General features: G+C 42.0%; 2 protein-coding genes and 2 non-coding genes across 7 annotated transcripts in view; 2 read left to right on the top strand and 2 right to left on the bottom strand.

Annotated features, from left to right (window-relative positions):
* Positions 1 to 1,234: 1,234 nt before the first annotated feature.
* On the bottom strand, positions 1,235 to 1,341 carry LOC112630846. The gene has a single exon (XR_003120977.1). It is a non-coding gene; the product is annotated as a U6 spliceosomal RNA (small nuclear RNA).
* A 2,893-nt stretch (positions 1,342 to 4,234) lies between these two features.
* RPL30 (ribosomal protein L30) lies at positions 4,235 to 8,275 on the top strand. Of its 2 annotated transcripts, XM_025393748.1 has the most exons (5): positions 4,235 to 4,313; positions 4,422 to 4,474; positions 4,732 to 4,877; positions 6,931 to 7,061; positions 8,163 to 8,275. In XM_025393748.1, the coding sequence occupies exons 2-5, from the start codon at positions 4,454 to 4,456 to the stop codon at positions 8,210 to 8,212; spliced, it is 348 nt and encodes a 115-aa protein (XP_025249533.1). In that variant the 5' UTR covers positions 4,235 to 4,313; positions 4,422 to 4,453; the 3' UTR covers positions 8,213 to 8,275. The 2 variants fall into 2 exon arrangements, with proteins under 2 accessions (XP_025249533.1, XP_025249534.1); XM_025393749.1 differs by having other exon boundaries at positions 4,270 to 4,474; positions 6,988 to 7,061.
* LOC112630859 lies at positions 7,501 to 7,632 on the top strand. Its single transcript, XR_003120988.1, has one exon. It is a non-coding gene; the product is annotated as a small nucleolar RNA SNORA72 (small nucleolar RNA).
* A 6,517-nt stretch (positions 8,276 to 14,792) lies between the features above and the next one.
* The window catches only part of MATN2 (matrilin 2), a 170,050-nt gene continuing 163,094 nt past the window's right edge, over positions 14,793 to 21,748 (bottom strand). For 2 of the 3 annotated variants that reach the window (XM_025393743.1, XM_025393745.1), the window contains 5 exons: positions 20,393 to 20,545; positions 18,680 to 18,751; positions 17,840 to 17,974; positions 17,365 to 17,463; positions 14,793 to 15,349 (listed from right to left, as the gene is read on the bottom strand). In XM_025393743.1, coding sequence (XP_025249528.1) covers positions 15,294 to 15,349; positions 17,365 to 17,463; positions 17,840 to 17,974; positions 18,680 to 18,751; positions 20,393 to 20,545 — 515 coding nt within the window. In that variant the 3' untranslated portion in view covers positions 14,793 to 15,293. The remainder of the gene's footprint in view (positions 15,350 to 17,364; positions 17,464 to 17,839; positions 17,975 to 18,679; positions 18,752 to 20,392; positions 20,546 to 21,748) is intronic. The other variant, XM_025393744.1, reaches the window with a different exon arrangement.

Here is a 21,748-nt window from a genome sequence, read left to right as displayed (position 1 = left end):
GTATTATAATCTTATGGGACCACTGTTGTGTATGTGGTCCATGATTGACCAAAACGTTATGCAGTGCATGACTGTATATTGTTTAAGAATGATGAGCATTTGATGTTTCTAATTTTTTGCTGTTATAAATAATGCTGCTCAGGCATGGTGGCTCATGCCTGTAATCCTAGCAGTTTGGGAGGCCGAGGCAGGTGGATTGCTTGGGCCCAGGAGTTCAAGACCAGCTTTGCCAACATGGCGAAACCGTGTTTCTACTAAAAATACAAAAATTAGCTGGGCAGGAGAATTGCTTGAACCCAGGAAGTGGAGGTTGCAGTGAGCCGAGATCACGCCACAGCACTCCAGCCTGGGCAACAGAGGGAGATTCGGTCTCAAAAAACAAATAAATAAAGCTGAAATAAATACTCTTGTTCCCATGTCTTCAAGCAACTCTGTGACTGCTTCTGCAGGATAAATTCCTAAAAGTTGAATCACTGGGCCAAAAAACTCAAATAGCACAGAAGGGAATTTTAATAAAAAGTACTTCTCTACCTCCTTCCAACCTCCAATCCCATTTTCCTGAGGAAGCCACTGTCATCTTGTATATCTTCACACGAAAATGCTTATATAGGTATGTTCATTCTGTTTTGACACACTGTCAATCTGTCCTTCAAGAAAAAAAAAAAAAAAAAAAAGCTTTGTGCTCTTTTCTCTGCTCTCCTTCCATCTCCTCTCTCCTAAATTAATAAATAAAAACTTGGGCACAGCAGCTCACACCTATAACCAAGTACTTTAGGAGGTTGAAGCAGGAGGTTCACTTGGGGCCAGGAGTTCAGAACCAGCCTGGGCAACATAGTGAGATCCCATCTCTAGAAATAATTTAATATTTTATATCTAACTTTAATTTTCCTGGTGGCTATTTAATTTTAGAGCCTTCACTGTTTTCAGGTCCCAATGGCATCACTGATCAACACGCCTCTTCCATTCAGAATTCATTCTCCCAAAGGCGATTCAGTAATGGACAAGGAATTTCCAGGGATTTAAATAAATTTCTGGGAAAAGGTTAGAAAAGACAGTAAAATTTGAGTGTAAAATGATTTCTTATAATTCCACTCTAAAGCAAACTTACAACTGTAACATTTAAAGCTTTAACATTCCACTTTTCTTTTGTATTCTTTTTTTATCTTTCCTTCTCATGAATGCTATATTCCAGCCAAACTGTTCTAACCACTCTTGTCTCCTTTTAGCTTTTTTTTTTTTTTTTTTTTTTCTCACGAATTTGTGTGTCATTGCTGTACAGGGGTCATACTAACTTCTCTGCATCGTTCTAATTTTTAGTATACGTGCTGCTGAAGCGAGCACCTTTTAGCTTTGCTTCTGCTCTTCTCTGACTAGAATGCATCCCCTCCTTGATTTCAGTTAATCCTGCAAAGTGCTTGACTTCAAATCTCAGCTCTGACCTGTCTAACCTTTACTAAATTATTTAACAACTTTTCTCTCTAATCTTAGCCCTTGTAACATAAGGATAATAATGCCTATGAGGTTATTGTAACCATGAGTTAAGGTTTGTGAAAAGTACAAGAAAGTCTATACAAAATTAATTATTCCTATATTACTCTCCTTTAAGGCCTAGCTAGATAGTAGGCTCTTTAAGAACAGTCACCATGTCTTTGTATATTCTTATTGCCTGGAGTGAGGAAGAATTCATCATATCTATTTGTTAAATAAACACATTATGCTATTTGCTTATACCTTCCTTCAGACAACAGACAGCAAGGTTTCTGAAGGAATCTTTTATGACCACAGGCTCAACACAGCTGATGGCACATGGTAGTTTGTGGAATAAACACGTAACATCTGTAACGACAACTTCACATGGCAGTTAGAGTTGTACTAATTGTCTTTATAGGTCTTGCCTTCTCAACATGACTATTAGCCTACTGAAGGTAGGGTGTAGTTCTCTGCATATCAAGAAAAATGTTTGACGATAATGGAAAAAAAAGATTCATATCTGAATGTCTAATGTCAGTGGCAGACTATAAACATTTCCAAATGGTACGTGGAGTGAATTGCAATGGAAAATGCTCTTGAGGATTCAGTTTTTATAATAGGATGACAACCGCAAATGAAACGTGAACCAGGAAAAAAAAATAAAGAACACAGGATTAAAAGGGGGACTGATGTTTCAACTTTTACTCTATCAGGTAGCAGCACCACAACTTCTCCAGGTCTCAGTTTCTTTAAGTCAGAGAACTAGTTATCTGTTAGTTCTAAAATTAGTAAAAAACAAAAAGAGTTTGTTTATAGAACGAGGGTAGTAGAGGAAGACAAATATCTGGATTTGCAGTATTAAGTAATTTATGACTAAATATTAAAGCAAGTACTATGATAATCTAATTCAACTTGGTTAATTTCTCAGCAAAGAGGGGCACACACTTGAATCAACGTTATTTTTATTTTATTTATTATTATTATTACTATTTTTTGAGATGGAGTCTCACTCTGTCACCAGGCTGGAATGCAGTGACGTGATCTCTGCTCACTGCAACCTCCATCTCCTGGATTCAAGTGATTCTCCAGCCTCAGCCTCCCAAGTAGCTGGGACTACAGGCACGCGCCACCAAGCCCAGCTAATTTTGTCTTTTTAGTAGAGAAAGGGTTTCACCATGTTGGCCAAGATGGTCTCGATCTTTTGACCTTGTGATCCGCTCGCCTCGGCATCCCAAAGGGCTGGGATTACAGGCGTGAGCCACCCCGCCCGGCCTTTTTACTTTTTTTTGAGACGGAGTCTCGCTTTGTCACCCAGGCAGTTGAATGCAGTGGCCCGATCTCAGCTTACTGCTCCCTTTGCCTCCCAGGTTCAAGCGATTCTCCTGCTTCAACCTCCCGAGGTAGTTGGCGATTGCAGGCACGAGCCACCACACCTGGCTAATTTTTTTATTTTTAGTAGAGACGGGGTTTCACCATGTTGGCCAGACTGTCTCGAACTCCTGACAGGTGATCCGCTCACCTCGGACTTCTAACGTGTTGGGATTACAAGTGTGAGCCACCGCATCCGGCCTGAATCAACTTTGTGAAGAGACCTAAGTTACCTGGGCTCTGGTCCTAGCTCTGACAACAACCCTAGATACGTAAAATGGACAATAAAAGGGTTACTATCTCATGGAAATTTTGTGAGTATTAAATACATATATGTAAATGATTCCTGGTATAGCACGCGTTTTTTGGTGAGGCTTAATTAAGGAGGGGAAGAGGTTTCCCTCACGTAGCTTACCCACTGGTCTGATTGATTAGGTGGGGATTTTCAGCGCCTAATATTTTCAGTGGTCTGTCTCTGGACATTTATACCAAGATCCAGCGTTAACAGCAGAAATACTTTTTAAAAATTAGACCTGTTTTTCGCGCTCTCAGTGCAAACTCGGCTCACAAGTTCACGCTAACACAGACACAAAAGGCGAATTTTGGGAAACTCGCGCAGGGCGCCACAGCTCTCCAGGGGAAGGGGACAGGTAACTTGGGTGACCGCAGGGGTGAGGACACTGCTGCTTCTACCAAGCGGAGAGTAAATGCGGGGGCTGCGGCGCAGCGGAGTCATCCACAAGGCTCTCCAAGAGCCGCGCCTCAGGGAAAAGGTGAATTCAGTCGCATTAAGACCGTGGTCGCAGCCGCCGCAGCCTCTTCTCATCGACCCTCCCACCTCACCTTCAGTCTGCTTTTCCAACTCCCTCCGGGTTCTAAGCTCCTCGATTCGTTAGATCGCAGCTCCAAGCCCAACAGCAACACAACGCCGAGAAGCTTAAAGGCCCGCAAAGAAGGAAAGCGAACACCCCCGCCGCCATTCTTTTTTTCCCTTCTTTGAGACAGAGTCTCACTCTGTCGCCCAGGCCGAGTGCAGTGGCGCGATCACTGCTCACTGCAGCCTCGACCTACAGAGCTCAAGCGATCCTCCCGCCTCAGCCCCGGCGGAGCTAGGAATAACTGGGACTACAGGAGTGCGCCACCACGCCCGGCTAATTTATTTATTTTTTGTAGAGACGGGGGTGGTCTTACTATGTTGCCCAGGCTGGCCTTGAGCTGGACGGAACAGATCCTCCCGCCTCGACCTCCCGAAGTGCTGGGATTAAAGGTATGAGACGCCGCGTACTGCCCCCGCAGCCATTCTAGCTAGCCGTACCAATAGCAACCCGCAGCGGCCCTCCGCCTTTTGTCCCGCCCCGTCTGCTTGCGATCTGTTTCCGCTTCCGGTCCTGCAATTCCGGCTCTGCCGTGAAGAGCTTTGCATTGTGGGAACTCCTTCCTTTCTCGCTCCCCGGCCATCTTAGTGGCTGCTCTTGGTGAGTGGGCTCCTGCTGACCAAGGTTTAGGCAGCGCGGGGAGCTTTGCGGGTTGCCATTTGGAACTCCGGATCCTAAGCTTCCTGTCCTGTCCTCTGTCTCTTCTAGCTTGGGGGCCGTCCCGCACCTGAGGCAGGAAGATGGTGGCCGCAAAGAAGACGGTGAGTGAGGCGGGCCAGGCCCGGAAGCCGATTCACGTGGAGAGATGTCTCGGCCGGGGCGGGCAGATGTGAGCCCACTGGGGTGACAGCATGCCTGCTGGCATTTGGAGGGCCCCAGAGGGAATCCCAGTAGCCCTCTCAATGACTTGGGGTCCTCGACTTCGGAAGTTAAGAGGCTTGGCTTCAAAACGCTGGGTCCAGTTTTGAAGTGGTTGCAGACGAGGCCCTTAGGTCCGTGTTTAATGTTTGCTTTGTAGAAAAAGTCGCTGGAGTCGATCAACTCTAGGCTCCAACTCGTTATGAAAAGTGGGAAGTACGTCCTGGGGTACAAGCAGACTCTGAAGATGATCAGACAAGGCAAAGCGAAATTGGTCATTCTCGCTAACAACTGCCCAGCTTTGAGGTAATCGAAGAACCTGAACGAGCGTCGCGTACCGCGAATTCATCGTGAACGAATATACAGGAGTGTAAACTTATAATCTGAGTACCATGAACTCGAACACTTGCAGGATAATTATGGTAGCGATTGTGGTGTTTGGCCCTTCGTTGCCGTCTCCCCCCACCCACCCCCAAATCATGTGCCCCCCTTCTGTGAGCTTATTTCTGGGGGAGAAACGTGTGTGTGGCAGGAGGAGTGAAAACAGGACATTGGGGTTTGATGGAAGCACAGACACATTATTTGTTTTTTCCATGTATTTTGTGTCCTGCTTTTTTGGTTCTTTTAGCTTTGAGGTGTCTAATGATGCTTCATTGTGTGAACTTGTTTTATTGTCAAAAAACTAGGTAAGAAAAGTTGAGGCTGGGCCATGGCGTTGCAGGCTATCATAGAATCACCTAGTTTAGCCCACTAAATCAGTTCTGAGTCAAGGTTTATGCTTGACTCACTGTTCTGAAATTGAACTTAGCGGGTGTTGTAAATAAGCTAAAGAAACTTGGACCTTGCAGAATATAAACCATGTGACCAAATTTTCTGTGGTAATGCATAAGCTGCTTACAGCGTTTTATATAGGGTGTCTAGTTATTGTCAAAGCCTGGAGGGCCCTTTCTTTCCCGTCCCATGGGTTGGGCTTTTCCCTAACCATTCTTTGAAACTTTAAAGCCTGTCTTTTGTAGTAGTGCTTCTGAAACATCACTGTGCAAAGGAGTCACATGGGTAATGTTAAAATGCAAGTTCTGATTTCATTGGATTTGGGGTGGGGCCCGAGGTGCTTTTTTTTTTTTTTTTTTTGAGCCAGAGTTTCGCTCTTGTCACCCAGACTGGAGGGCAGTGGCACGATCTAAGCTCACTGCAACCTCCGCCTCCCAGGTTCAAGCAATTCTCCTGCCTCAGCCTCCTGAGTAGCTGCGATTACAGGCACCTGCCACCATGCCTGGCTAATTTTTGTATTTTTAGTAGAGATGGGGTTTTGCCATGTTGGCCAGGCTGGTCTCGAACTCGTGACCTTAGGTGATCCACCCACCTCAGCCTGTCAAACTGATGAGATTACAGGCGTGAGCTACCAGCTTGAGGTGCTTTTTCAACTAGTACATTGTAGCACTATTGCTGGTATGTGGATCTACATAATTGAGTGGCAAGATAGTATAGGACTCCTTTCCGATTCCTAAAACCATTAGTGTCTACTAAATTGACGCTGAAATTTTGCATTTTTAGTAGAGACAGGGTTTCACCATGTTGGCCAGGTTGGTCTGGAATTCCTGACTTCAAAATGATCCGGCCTCCCAAAGTGCTGGGATTACACGCATAAGGCCAGAAATTTTAACTTTAAAACGGTGTCACTCCCTGTCTAGAATTCTGGGCAATGGGGGATAGTGATAGAAATGGCTTATTTTTTAAAGGTTTGGATTCTGGATCCTCCACTTACTATTCTGTGGCTCAGTTTCATTAGATTAAAAAAAAAAAAAAAGAATAGGGCTGCGTGCAGTGGCTTATGCCTGTAATTCCAGCACTTTGGGAGGCCGAGGCGGGCAAATCCCTTGAGGTCAGGAGTTCGAGACCAGCCTAGCCAGCATGGTGAAACCCCATCTCTACCAAAAATACAAAAAATTAGCTGGGTGTGGTGGTACATGCCTGTGATCCCAGCTACTTGAGAGGCTAAGGCAGGAGAATCACTTGAACCCGGGAGGTGGAAGCTGCAGTGAGCCAAGATCGTGCCACTGCACAAATAATGCTTTGCTTTTGTTTATTTGCATCCTACCGTCTTCTGTGAGTATTAATACTGTCTTAAACATGGTAGGGGTTGAGTAGATATTTGCTGGTTGCCCCTTCACTTGCAAAGGATACATATAAATGTTGGTTTATATTGGATAATGAATATGATGTTTTTAAGGGTAGTATGTGATTTTGTTACTTTTTGAAGGCCTTAAGAACATTAACAGTAGTAAAAGAAGTAGTAACATTTAGTCTGTCAGTCACTTGGTATTGCATTTATTTATTTGCCTTTTTTTGGTTCCCAAAGGAAATCTGAAATAGAGTACTATGCAATGTTGGCTAAAACTGGTGTCCATCACTACAGTGGAAATAATATTGAACTGGGCACAGCATGCGGAAAATACTACAGAGTGTGCACACTGGCTATCATTGATCCAGGTATGCTTTTTAAATCATAAAGTCTTTTTTTTTTTTTTTTTTTTTGCCTTTCTAATGTAATGTCTGGACAAGTATTTCTTACTACGCAAATGTCTTTGGTTCCTAAATTCAGATAGAATATGGATATAGCAAGGCAAATCCTGTAGTTGTCTTTTGTAGCGAATTTGTTATGAATGTCGACACATTATAATTGGCTTTATTATAAATTAAAATTTTTACTGTCAGATAATAAATTTCATTTGATGAAGTACCTGCACAATAATGACTTAGAGAATTGGTAAAAGGTGAAATTATAAGGGGAGAATAATCTGGCAAAACGGAAGAAAGTAATTCTTGCTTCCTGAGAATAGACATGTAAAATTAGCTTGAGGAAAAAAAAAAGTGCCAAAAAATCTACATCATTTTGTTTTCCAATTGTGAATCTTTGATTCATAGAATACTGCGAATATTCTCGCTGTTCTGATTTTGTAATAGTCAGGACAGGCTAAACATTCGCTATATTAAGACCATGCGTGTGTCCCCAGACCTAGTTCTTTCCCTAGGTCTGGTTTTATAAATGCTGGTGATAAGCCAATTTTATTATATGATCGTTTTGTGTGATCATATAATGGCTATGATTCTGGGTTATCTTTGATTAACCTTAAGAAAAATGACAGTACAGGTAATGTGATAACTTTTGCAAAAAATCAGTGCTGGCCGGGCGCGGTGGCTCACGCTTGTAATCCCAGCACTTTGGGAGGCCGAGGTGGGCGGTTCACGAGGTCAGGAGATCGAGACCACGGTGAAACCCCGTCTCTACTAAAAATACAAAAAATTAGCCAGGCGCAGTGACAGGCGCCTGTGGTCCCAGCTACTCGGGAGGCTGAGGCAGGAGAATGGCGTGAACCCGGGAGGCGGAGTTTGCAGTGAGCCAAGGTCGAGATCGCGCCACTGCACTCCAGCCTGGGCTACAGTGCTAGACTCTGTCTCCAAAAAAAAAAAAAAAAATCAGTGCTAATTTGCAGACCATTGTCTACAGAAGGGATAACCAAAGGTAGAGAAATTTTATGGTACCAGTTGCTATTAAATAAATTGTAAAATTACTGTATTTTTATTTTTTAGGTGACTCTGACATCATTAGAAGCATGCCAGAACAGACTGGTGAAAAGTAAACCATGCAAAATTTTCCTTTAATAAAATTTGCTTGTTTTAAAAACATTGTATCTATTTCAGTATTTTTCTCTATTTTTGTTTCAATACAATTTCCTGAAGGTTGGATTAGAGAGGATGAGGCAGATGTGGTGGCAAGACTTTTCAGTAGTTACACATCCTGATTTCTGTTTTCCAGGGTTTTTTTGTTGCTGTTGTTGTTTGTTTCTTTTTGGAGGCAGTGGTGCAATCTTGGCTCACTGCAGCTTCTGCTTCCCAGGTTCAAGCGATTCTCCTGCCTCAGCCTCCTGAGTAGCGGGACTACAGGTGCACGCCACCACGCCGGGCTTTTTTTTTTTTTTTTTTTTTTTTTTTTAGTAGAGACTGAGTTTCACCATGTTGGCCAGGATGGTCACGGTCTCCTGACCTCATGATCCCCCTACCTTGGCCTCCCAAAGTGCTGGGATTACAGGCATGAGCCACCGATCCCAGCCCAGTTTTTGTAAAGGGAGGGCACTGGGTTCCTTTCTAGTACTAGATTTTTAGGATGCTCAAGTTTTGTAATACCATTCTCAGGACGTTGTTTGCATTTTATATTTGAGTGTGTTTAGGAGGCAACAAGGTTAAATGCCCAGAATTTAGCCAGAATTGCAATTTACCAAATCTGAGTAGCTAAAAAAGATTAACTGAAATGTTTCTCCATCCAAAATGCTGTCATAGGTCAAGAAAAGTTTTACTTTAATGAATAATCTTTCCTAAGGTAAGTAGTTGGTGCACTTGGACAATTTCTGAGTAATCCCAGATAATCAGTAGTTAAGTCCATGTTTGCTCAAGTATGTTTTAAATCATATACTCCTAAAAGATACACTGTGAAGTACGTTAAGTATTCACATTTTTGGAAACTATACTGCATCCCCCAAGAGTATGTCCCAGGGAATCCTTCATATGTTAATATCCTTTGGAACATTCAAAGGAATTAATTTGAGGGGAAATAATGATTTAGTTAAAGATATTAATTTACAGAGTTGAATGGTGCTAGTAACGTATGCCCTATGTCGTCAGCTGGGCTTTGAGGGAGGGAGGCCACAGAAGTGTCAGAAAAGACAATGTCTTTTGGATTTTAGACTCAATCTCCTTGCTCCTTCTTTTCTCCCTCCCCTCTTTCAGGCAATTTTTGATGGTAGATGAGTGAGACAGTAAATGAGGATGCCTTCTAAATAGTATGCAGAGAATCAAGCATTTACTGCACTTGGAGTCAGAGGACCCCAGCTCTTAATAGCTATATAACAGCCCTGAGTGGGTCATGTTCCCAATTTGATAGGTGGGGGTTAGGAGTTTGTTTTTTTTTTCAAGGGAATAGCTCATGATTTTAGTTTGTGTCCGAAGTTAATCTGAGGTTGTGGATATATTAATACTTTGGAGAGTCTGGTTTTTAGTAGTTTTACCAGTTCGTTTACTCAGTATTTCTCAATTTGGGAGCACTACTGACATTGTGTAATGGGACAATTCTTTGTCGTGGAGGGCTGTGGATTCTGCAGGTATTTTTCATTCTTGGTTTTCCTTCCATGTCATTGTAATCACCCCCAAATGTCACCACATTTTTAAACTAGCTTCTCTCCTGGTTAAGAGTCACTGAATATATGAAAGATTTTAAGTGTTCTAAGGTGTTCATGTTTACATATCCAGAGACTGGTGTGGCCAAAGTGATATAAAATATTTGAATCTTTGATAAGAATTGCTTGGTCAGACTACTGGTCTCTAATAGTGTGTTTTCATAGTTCAAAATGTTTCAGTCTCGTGGTTAAGGCAGTTTGTGTGCTTATTATCTACTTGGTCAGTTTTTCCCATAAGTTGACTTTTCACACTATTTGGGTTAGTTTTTCCTTCAGGTTGACTAGCTCGAATAGAATTTCTCAAAGGGTGGTGACCTGAAGACTACAATATTGCAGAATGTTGTACCCTTTCTTTGCGTGGTTTCTGTTGTGGTTTTCTGACTGCAGGCATTTTGGAATGATGGTTTTTTAGAAAATTTATTATTTCTAGGGCCTTCTATTGATGATATGCTATAAGATCATTTGGTTTTTGCCTTTTCATTACATGTTCTTTTTGTGCAGTCACAACTATTCTTTCTTTCAGCAAGAAAGTTTAGAGAGACAAGAAGTTTAAAGCTAGTAGATAGGAAACATTCCTCACTCATTCTGGCCTATGTTACCTTTGATTAAGTGCGCTTAAACTGCTGTAAGAGAGAAAGTGACACTGACCAGGAAGATCTGGGAAAGTGTAGGGTGACATTTCAATTTTCTTTTCTGATTATAATGAAAGCAGTGTGTTTGGGTAGCTCTAATATTCAGAGGATTGTAGGAAATTCCAGCCAATTGGATTTACTCCATACCTCTGCTGAACTCTTAGATATGGAAATAGAAATCTGAAAGAAGAGGTTGGATATTGTAGAATGTGTTAAGAATTGCAGTTGGTATGGGATGGTGGCAGGAGCAAAAGGAATGTAGAGAAGAAACCAAATTTTAGGCTGATTATGAATACAACTATTAATAGTTGGGTTGTCTGGAAGATAATCATCTGTGTCATGGAAAAGTTTTCCATCCCCTGTCTTCCACCTACCAACTACTACTTAGACTTGCTACTCCCTTCACCTGCAGTGGAATCTGGTTTCCTTCCCCCATTCCTCCCTTTTCTGGGCTTACCTGTGCTTGTTCTGAGGGTCAGCCTAGCACCCAGTCTAAAACAGGTGCTTCTGAGTTACCTTAGAACCTTTTTTTATGGCATTGATTACCTCTCTCTAACTAAGATTCTGCAGGAGAGGGACTCAAGGTATTCAACTTTGTGTCACTTATCAAAAATTAGAGTGGTTAATGACTACTAGGGCTTAAACATTTACTTAATTCTCTTATTGATACGCTTGTGCCTTTCTAGTTCAGTAGTTTGTTAATAGTAGTTCTTAAATTTCTTATGCATTTACCATTATTTAATTTACTACTGCCTGTTTGCTTCAAAAGATGGTTTAGGGGTGGGAATCTGCCAGATTACTTTCCTCAGGTCAGCAAAGAATTTATTCTGTCCTTGCATTCACTCAACATATACTTAGCTCTAGCACCATCTTTGTGTCCAATACTCTTGGCTGCTAAAGAGTAAAAATATAATAGTTAATACTGAACATTTAAAATGTTTTAGGGCCCAGCACTGTGGCTTACGCCTGTAATCTCAGCACTTAGGGGGGCTGAGGCAGGAGGATCACTTAAGGCCAGGAGTTTGAGACCAGCCTGGGCAATGTAATGAGATCCGTTCTCTATAAAAAAGTTAAAAACATTAGCCCATTGTGGTGGCACAGGCCTGTGGTGCCAGCAGCTGAGGTGCCTGAGGCAGGAGGATTGCTTGAGCCCAAGAGGTTGAGGTTACAGTGAGCTATCGTGGTGCCACTTCACTCTAGCCTGGGTGACTGAGCAAGACCCTGTCTCTAAAAATAAATAATGTGGTCGGGTATGTTGGCTCATGCCTGTAATCCCAGCCCTTTGGGAGGCTGAGGCTGACTGATCACCTGAGGTCAGGAGTTTAAGACCAGCCTGGCCACATGGCGAAGCCCCGCCTCTACTAAAAATACAAAAGTTAGCCAGGTGTGGTGGCGGGTGCCTGTAATCCCAGCTACTGGGAGGCTGAGGCAGGAGAACTGCTTGAACCTGGGAGGTGGAGGTTGCAGTGAGCCAAGGTCACGCCACTGCACTCTAGCCTAGCTGAAAGAGCGAGACTCCATCTCAAAAAATAAATAATAAAAGTTTTAAGTACCTTACAAAATAGTGTGTATGTTAACTCATTTAGTCCTCTGACCACTCAATATTATTATTAGCCTTATTTTGCAGATGAAATCCAATAAGTGATGCAAATGGAATGCAGAACCCTTACACTGAGATGTACAAGTGGCAAAAACAAGGAAAATTGAGAAATAATATTTTAGACAATCTTCAAGTTAAGTATCTTGTATTAATCTGTAGATTTTAATGCCTTGGTTGGAGGCTTTTTTTTTTCTTTTTTTGCCATGAGGTTTTTCTTCCCCCAGGAGAAATGTGTTTAATAGCTTAAAAAAAAAAAAAAATTCTCATGGCAGAGAGAGAAAATGTTAGGTTCAAAGGTATTTAATTGCTGAAAAGGAGGAGGCAGTCTTTTGAGCCACTAGGTGGAGCCTGAACACAACAGAGAGTAAAGTAGAATTGAGCCACCTTGGCAGCAATGCCAGAACTGATAGTCATGCACCACATAATGACTGCATACACAACAGTCATGCACCAGTGATGGATGGCATATACAACAGTGATCCCATAAGATTATAATAAGGCTGAAAAGTTCCTTTTCTGTGTTTAGATGAAACACCATTGTTTTACAGTTGCCTACCGTATTCAGTAACATGATGTACAGGTTTGTAGTCTAGGGGCAATAGGGTATATAACATAGCCTAGGTGTGTAGTGGGATACCCATCTAGGTTTTTCTTTTGTTTGTTTGGTTTTTTTTTTTTTTTGACACGGAGTCTTGCTCTGTCCCACAAGCTGGAGTGCAGTGGCCCGATCTCGGCTCACTGCAAGCTCAGCCTCCTGAGTAACTGGGACTACAGGCGCCTGCCATCACGCCCAGCTAACTTTTTGTATTTTTGGTAGAAACAGAGTTTCACTGTGTTAGCCAGGATGGTCTCAATCTCTTGACCTCGTGATCCACCCGCCTCAGTCTCCCAAAGTGCTGGGATTACAGGTGTGAGCCACCGTGCCCGGCCCCATCTAGGTTTTTCTAAGTGCACTCTGATGTTCACACAATGATGAAATGACCTAACATGACATTTCTCAGATCGTATCCCATCATTAAGTGATGCATGACTACCTCAAAAGTAATGTCAACCCAAACCAGTATTACTTCCTAATGAAAACTTGTGTTTTCAGGGTCAAATGGATTACTCAAATGTAATATAAACTAAAGGTTTAATACTTTGAATCAAAACTTCTATACCCAGAAAGAATCATGATTTTCAGATAAAGTCGAGGCCTAGGAGATGGTCTTCCAATTCTCCTGCACTGTCCCTTAAGAGGACACTCTAATGGAAATACTTGTCTTTAAATATGTAAACATAAGCTTATTCAACATGTCTTGTTTGTAAAGCATCATTTGGACTCTAAAATACAGTGACTTCCATGGAAAGGATGTCATTTTGGCTATCTTCGTTTCTTATTGAATCTCCCACTTAGGGTGTTTCTTGCTATAAGTTCCTTCTTGAGTTGATAAAGTTGAAGTCTTTGGCCCTATTTTCACTTCTCTATTTTCTCAATTTAGGTATATCCTTTTAGAACATTTCCTATACTTACATATACATATTTACATATCTTTGAACAACTAGTGACATTTTTGATTTTTTTTAATTTTCAGGAATGGTGTGCTAAACATTGTCATTCTTTTAAAAGTCATTTTTGTTTTGAGTTTGACTGTTTGTGTAGATGTAGCACATTCTTGTACATGTGGTGTTGTATTTCTGTGGTATGGAGTACACCAGAGTTTATCAGTTTCCCTTCTGATGATGTTTAAGTTGTTCCTTGTTTTTTGCTTTTTTTTTTTTTTTTTTTTTTTGAGACGGAGTCTCGCGCTGTGTCACCCAGGCTGGAGTGCAGTGGCGCGATCTCGGCTCACTGCAAGCTCCGCCTCCCAGGTTCAGGCCATTCTCCTGCCTCAGCCTCCGAGTAGCTGGGACTACAGGCGCCCGCCACCACGCCCGGCTAGTTTTTTTGTATTTTTAGTAGAGACGGGGTTTCACCATATTAGCCAGGATGGTCTCGATCTCCTGACCTCGTGATCCGCCCGCCTCGGCCTCCCAAAGTGCTGGGATTACAGGCTTGAGCCACCGCGCCCGGCCTGTTTTTTGCTTTTACAGAGTCTAGTGACATTCTTATACAGGCCTCTTTGTATGTATGTGCTGAAATCATCTAGTTAGATAACTGAGTGCAGTTGCTAGATTTACAGGGTTGTGTGCATTTTCAGTTTTATGAGATGTCAATAGACTTACTCGACAAAGAGTGCCATTTACATTCTTTTTTTTTTTTTTTTTTTTGAGAGGGAGTCTCACTCTGTTGCCCAGGCTGGAGTGCAGTGGCTGGATGTCAGCTCACTGCAAGCTCCGCCTCCTGGGTTTACGCCATTCTCCTGCCTCAGCCCCCCAAGTAGCTGGGACTACAGGCGCCCACCACCACGCCCGGCTAGTTTTTTGTGTTTTTTAGTAGAGACGGGGTTTCATCGGGTTAGCCAGGATGGTCTCGATCTCCTGACCTCGTGATCCGCCCGTCTTGGCTTCCCAAAGTGCTGGGATTACAGGCTTGAGCCACCATGCCCGGCTCCATTTACATTCTTAGAAGAGCCTCACATTTCCACATCCTCACCAACACTTGTTTAAAAAAATCCTCATTTTTGCTAAGCTGATGGGTGAAAAATGGTATTGTTTTAACCTGCATTTTCCTGATTACTAATGAGATTCAGCATTTTTTTCATAGGCTAATTTGCCGTTTCTCATATATAGATATCTTCCATTTAAAGTTAAACTAAGAATTTTGCACTGAATACCATTCTCTGAAGTGGTGAATTTTAATATTGTATAAAAAATCCAACTTGTTCCACAAGTACATGTCGTATGATTTTATGCATACATCCATATACATATATCAAGGTAAAGTCCAATACAAAAAAACAGCATTTCCTATGGCCAGTGTTCTACAGAAGTAAGACTGTGCAAACTTTATCGTATAGTCAAATGAGACTGCAACACTAAGGCAGGACGAGGCAGAAGCAAGTTGTGTCCACAGTATATTACAAAATGCCTTGCATAGCTTATTCATTCTCACCTGGTAAATTCATCTTAGAATTCTGAAGGATTTTTTTCCTAGATAAATTTATACAAGTTAGTGTCTACTTCTTGTCTTTGTTCTATGGCAAACCAGCTTTCTCAGTACTGATTGTTTTACTTCACAACATTATTGATTTAACAATAGCCTGCGCTTTGGGGCTCTGCACTGCTTTCATTGTAATCCTTGATACAATAACTACAAACGTGTTGCGATTTCTAATCTTCATCTGTATCTCAGGCGATTTTCCAGGGCTTCCATTCTCTGTGTCATTTCTTCTAGTAAATCTCAAATTAAGGAAGATGAAGAATTGTCTATTTTTATTTACATTTAAATATAACTTGATTTATCCATGTAAAATTTTGGCTTCTGAAATAGAAAAGGTTTTGGGTTTTTTTCCCCCATTTCTGTCGAGTATTTTAAAACCCTGACTTGTAAATTTATAGAACTCATTTAACATTTCTGTTAAGACAAATATTTTGCGTTTTTTTAAAAACATCATCAAAGCCAGATAGCTCAGTGTGAATTTGTCTTTTTAATTTTAATTCTATTTTTGTTTTTTTTTTCTTCTCTTTTTTTGAGACAGAGTTTCACTCTTGTTGCCCAGGCTGGAGTGCAATGGTGCGATCTTGGCTCACTGCAACCTCCACCTCCAGGATTCAAGTGATTCTCCTGCCTCAGCCTCCCGAGTAGCTGGGATTACAGGCATGCGCCACCACGCCCGGCTAATTTTGTTGTATTTTTAGTAGAGACAGGGTTTCTCCACGTTGGCCAGGCTAGTCTCGAACTTCCCACCTCAGGTAATCTGCCTGCCTCGGCCTCCCAAAGTGCTGGGATTACAGGCGTGAGCCACTGCGCCCAGCCTTATTTATTTTATTTATTAATTTTTAGAGACAAGGCCTCCCTATGTTGCCCAGGCTGATCTCGAAGTCCTGAGCTCAAGCAAGGCCACCTTGGCCTCCCAGAGTGCTTGGATTACAGGTGTGAGCCACAGCACCCAGCTGCAGTCTTTTTTTTTTTTTTTTTAATTGTAATTCCACTTCCACCCTTAATGCTTGTAAATTAGTTTGCCATAGCACACTGCTAGGAGCCAGAATTGATAATATTGAGAATGTGGTGAAGAGAAGACAATGAAAGAATTCAACCTTGGAAAGTAAGATACGAAGTCAGAAGCAAAGGGAGATAGGGAGTTTTCACCATGATGCCACATAAGGCCACAGTTTTGAGGAATTCTGACCTATGTAAAAATATACCTTCTTTAGTCTCTTGTGAGTAGAACTTTGGGGTGAGACAGGCAAGCGAGTGGAAAAGGGCATTAGAATAGGTATTGGTCTACCCTGTAAGCTCCTCAATACCCTCTATCTGCCCACTTGAGGGCAGAATGAGAGCCCAGATTCGTCAATGTATATTAACCACTCTCAGGAAGATTATTTCATTTTACTTGAGGGAGCATATTTCCAACTTTCAGAAATGGAATTGCTCTATGCTGTTGTTCCTTATTACATAAGCCCATTGGCACAGAGATAGATAGTTCAGAATTAAGCCATTTCCCTGTAGACTAGTTGATGCACTTGAGATATCAGACAGCTTTAGTACGCTTACTGTAATTTTTAGTTTAGAGCATTTGGCAGGGTGTTCAATATGCAAAAGCACTGAATCCTCTTTTCTTTATTATCACCAAGCATTCCTTTCATTTGTAATATTGTTTTAATGAATCACTGGATCCTGCTGTTCCCTTGGTGGAATGTTTCATTTTTTTAGAGTGCTGATAAGAGAAGATCTCTGCTGCCAAGGAAAAAAAAAACCACCCCTGTCCTCCAGAAACTACACACACTGAATCCGTATGTGGCTGTGGTGTTCCTTTGGGCTAAAGGAAAAGTTTGGAGTTTAGACTGAGTTTGAAACCTCTTCATTCTACAACATTCTTTGCCTATACTTGCTGTACCTTTGATGCACTTCAGACCTCATTCATGTCCTACATACCCTCCTAGCAGAGAGGGAGTTAGGTCAGTCTCTTTTCCTTACTTTGTATGCTGACTGACAGGCCTTCTTGCTAAGCCCCCTAGAAGGGCCGATGGCAACTAAGTGCTTGACTGTTGCTACTAAGCTTGGCCTGCCCTTGGCTCTCAAACACCTGTCAGGCTGCTTTTTAAAGCAAAAAGCCTTTCCTGGAGTTCACTGTTCTTTGTGACTTCACGGGATTGACTTCAGTTGATAAAACCTACATAGAGTGTGTGTGAAGTTTTGATAATATTCTTTGCATTCCATACAGAAGCCTAATACAAGAAAAGGATATAGCGCTGTGTTAATTTTCTTACTTCTTCGTTTGCAAGGTTCTGGAACATTATAAGGTTTTCACATTTGCATTGATCGTGTTTTTCTTCCAACGGGCTTCCTGAGAAAGCAGATGGAAAGTGTTCACCTCTAGAATCCACCAGACTTCCCAGACACATAATAATAGGAATGAATCAGCATATGGAGGAAACCATAATGAAAGACATGTTCCACTTTTTCCATGCAGCCAGATCCAGTAAAGTAATACCAGGAAAGCACTGTATATGCTTCCAACACTGGAAGTGGCCCTCACTGTGGATTAGTGAGGAACACTGCTCCAGTTTCTTTTAGTTTATGTTTCAGTTCTCATTTTACTTAAGCTCTTTCTTCTCTTTTCCTCTATACCATTTCCTACTTCCTTCTTTCCTTCTAAGCTAAGGTTGTTGGCAAGCTGAAAGGCTGAAATTATCTTATAGTAATATTTTACTTTGAATTACCTGAAGGTTTTGTTGAATGAGAAAGCTTTTGTGTAGATCGTAAAAGATTGTCTTCTTCAAACAGGTATCTGTGTTGCACTGCAAAATTAGAACAGGAAAGTAGGTCTCGGATATTTATGGTGACTGGCTCAGATTCTGTAAAGAGAAAGAAAACTGCAATCAAACCTGCTTAACGCTTTTGGTTATAAAACAGCCATCAGCAGAGTAAGGTACTTGGTATTCCTAGCACTTGGTGCCGAGCTTTACTTTGGGACATAATGAAGCAAAAAGACTGTTACCTTAGTGGAGTAAACATCGTTATTAAAAAAACAAATAAAAAAACAGCAAAAAGCCAAACACAGCCAGGCGCAGTGGCTCATGCCTGTAATCCCAGCACTTTGGGAGGCCAAAGTGGGTGGATCACTTGAGGTCAGGAGTTCAAGACCAGCCTGGCCAACATGGTAAAACCCTGTCTCTACTAAAAATACAAAACTAGCCAGGCATGGTGGCAGGCGCCTGTAGTCCCAGCTACTCGGGAGGCTGGGGCAGGAGAATCACTTGAGCCCAGGAGGTGGAGGTTGCAGTGAGCCAAAATTGTACCACTGCACTCCAGCCTGGGCAACAGAATGAAACTCTGTCTCAAAACAACAACAACAACAAAAACACTGTCACCTGAAACGATGCTAGTTACCAAATATGGCTTAATGTAAGAGTAAAAGTTAACTATCTTTTTGAGGGAAAAAAGGCCTTAATTATAATTTGAACATACTTACATTCACTTCTTCACAAGTTTTATCTGGAGGGAAACCATGGTAGAAGCACCCACCAACATTTCTAAAAACACTGCCTTAAAAACTGTACCTGTTGGCTGTTGGACCCTTTTTGGCAGTTCCCCTGCTGGAGAGTCCTGTCTTCCATCGGAGTCTTCTAGAGCTGAGCAGAAAAAGATGACCAAAAGGAGTGACGGTTGTCCACAGGCATGTGTGTGTTCTTCAGGAAGCTGGTCCCAGACCACCTCCTTACCTACCTGCCATAACCTAAGGTCTTTTGGTTTTGTTTGGTAACACCAAAGATTCAAAAAAGCAGTTGATTACCATGATACCTATGACCACTCTAGGGCAATTCTCTCTCGTAAGAGAAGCTTGGACCCCTTAAGTACATCTTACTTAAGAATGCTCCCAAAAAGGTCATGTCTAGAAAGTAGGGCAGGAAAAAAGGTGAAGTTGTTGAGGGATTTTAGTTGCACTGGCAGCAGCTCTACTTGAGGCATTTCAACTTGAATGAAACAATCAAGAGGCAAAACATTCTCTACTCACAGAAATCTGAAAGGCCTTCCCTCCCTGTTACCCCTCATCTCAAGAGTTCTTTCCCTAGAGGGGTAAGACACAGCACCTAGACTAGGATCTAACTGCTGAACCGGGGACATGATTACAAGGAAAAATGGGCAGAACTGCTATCCGTAAGCATACCTGGCACACTTAGTAAACTGGAGAAAAGCATGCAGAACAAAAATCTAAAGTCTAAAGGGCAGTCTGATATTCTGTAAACAAATAGTCCACGCAGAAAGGCATTAATTTTAACAGTGGGCTTGGAAGAACTATGTCCCTTTCCACTTCAATTATAGGTATGTTCTGAAATTGCACCTCAGCTCTCCTGATTTATATAATAATTGATTTTTAGTTAAATGATCATTTCTCTAGGGTGTTTGTGAGGATGAAGCATGCTGGTATGTCAAAACACTTATTACACTGCTTGGCGCAGAGCAAGGGCTCAAACAATGGTAGCTATTATTTTTTTCTTTCCCGCCTCCCCTGTTCCCATCTTTTTTTTTTTTTTTTTTGAGACAGGGTCTTGCTTTGTCACCCAGGTTGGAGTGCAGTGGCGCAATCATGGCTCACTGAAGCCATGACCTCCAGGGCGCAAACGATCCTCCCTCCTCAGTCTCCCAAGTAGCTGAGACTACAGGTGTGTGCCATCATGCCTAGCTAATTTAAAATTTTTTTTTCAGAGACTTTGTTTCCTAAAGGGTTTTACTTTTGTTGCCCAAACTGGTCTTGAACTCCTGGACTCAAGTAATCCTCCCACCGCAGCCTCCCAAAATGCTTGGGTTACAGACGGGAGCCATGGTGCCCAGCCCTTCTTTTTGTACTGTTTCTAGGCATTGCTGGTCCTGCCCATGAAGGAGACACTTTTTTTGGTTGAGAATTTATCAGTAAAGGGTTTGTATGGGCCGGACATGGTGGCTCACGCTCGTAATCCCAGCACTTTGGGAGGTTGTGGTGGGTGGACCACTTGAGGTCAGGAGTTCGAGACCAGCCTGGCCAACATGGTGAAACCTCATCTCTACTAAAAATACAAAAATTAGCTGGGTGTGGTGGTGGGTGCCTGTAATCCCAGCTTCTCGGGAGGCTGAAGCATGAGAATCACTTGAACCCAGGAGGCGGAGGTTGTGGTGAGCTGAGATTGTGCCACTGCACTCCAGCTTGGGTGACAGAGACTCCATCTCAAAAAAAAAAAAAAAAAAAAGAGTTCATGCTGCCCTGTCTGCGAAGGTCTTTGCGTAAGCTATAGTACCTTCGCAGATGCCTTTCTTGAGTTTTTCACTTATCTCATCCATTGTGCTGAAGTCTTCAGCATAGAAGAGATGCTTGTCTGTTGGCTCAGAGGCAATCTCTTGTAGTTCCTCCTCAATGGCTTTTCCTACCCCAACAGCATACATAGTGATACCTAGGGTGCAGGAAAAATTAAGAGGAAGGTAGTTAGAGTTGTGTTCCCAGGGTCTGGAAGTTGTGTGTACTGCACCCAAAGCCAGTTAGATGTTAAGTGGTGTGATTTGAAAGGTCCATGCCAACCTTCCTTTTTATTTTTCTACCATTTTAATTTTTGTCCTATGAGCAAAAGGGAGGGATCCAAGAGAGAAGTGAGGCATCTGGGAGACGCTGGGGAGCTAAACTACTAACCTGTTTCTCAGCTCTGGGCTGGGCTATTTAACGAATCTGCAACTTCCCTCTGAATTAGCCTTCTGGATTCATAGAAGTGAGCACTATTTTATGGCTTGCTAAATGGGAATCTCTTCTGGAAGAATTCTAAGAATCAAGTCAATTTATGACCTAATAACCTAGTTTCTACTCAAAGCTACAGGACAGGAAATGTAAGTGACCTGAGGCCAAGTGAAGCTGCTTTTTGCCCACTTCTCTTAAGACGACACAACCTTGGGAGGAAGTGCTAAGCTGAAAAGGAGAATCTGCAGACCACTGGAAACCCCTAAAGTCAGGAAAAAGAACAAACCCAAGATCAGCCTTAGATTTCAACAGGGATATGCGTTTGCGTCAAAAGCTTTTCTTACACTGATCATTAGACTCCCTTCCCCTTTATACTCTTCATTTGAAAGTAAAACACAATAAGAATATGTTCTGCTTGAGTCCAAACATTTTTCAGCACTGATAACTTATTTTAGCTAATTTATTAGACTAGATTCTTAAAAATGTACTTAAAAATGGCTCAAGACAAGGGGCAAGAGTTATGATGCCTTGTTCTGAGTCTGTGTAAGGTCAATAATCAAGTTCAGCATATTTGTCCGGGAGCCCAGTGATTTTATGCATAACTTCCTAAAAAGGATAACTACTATTTTAAGATTCTGTTTGCTATACATAAGAGTAGTTAAATTCATAAGAGGATGCCACCTCATAAATCTTGTTGATTCAAGAATCAAATAAACATCAGTTTCTCCTACCACCTATCTTTGGGTGATGTGTAGAGACATTTAAATGGAGCAAAGGGTAAGGTAGATTAGTTTCAGTGAGATGAAAGTGCTAACTACTGTCTCTGGAGACCAAGATGCTTCCCCTAATTCTTTTTAAGAATGCAGACTAGGGGGCCTATGAGTTTGACATGAGCTCTAGCAATCTAGGCTAGTGTGAACAGCCAGTT

Source organism: Theropithecus gelada, chromosome 8 (assembly GCF_003255815.1).
Source record: "Theropithecus gelada isolate Dixy chromosome 8, Tgel_1.0, whole genome shotgun sequence".
NCBI lineage: Eukaryota > Metazoa > Chordata > Mammalia > Primates > Cercopithecidae > Theropithecus > Theropithecus gelada.
Note: the sequence above shows the minus strand (reverse complement) of the source record. Positions and strands in the feature narration are given on the sequence as shown.

Coding starts and splice junctions, on each gene's coding strand:
- RPL30 (XM_025393748.1), top strand. CDS start 4,454: ATGGTGGCCGCAAAGAAGACG. Junction 4,475..4,731: donor TGGTGGCCGCAAAGAAGACG/GTGAGTGAGGCG, acceptor TTTGCTTTGTAG/AAAAAGTCGCTGGAGTCGAT. Junction 7,062..8,162: donor ACTGGCTATCATTGATCCAG/GTATGCTTTTTA, acceptor TTTATTTTTTAG/GTGACTCTGACATCATTAGA.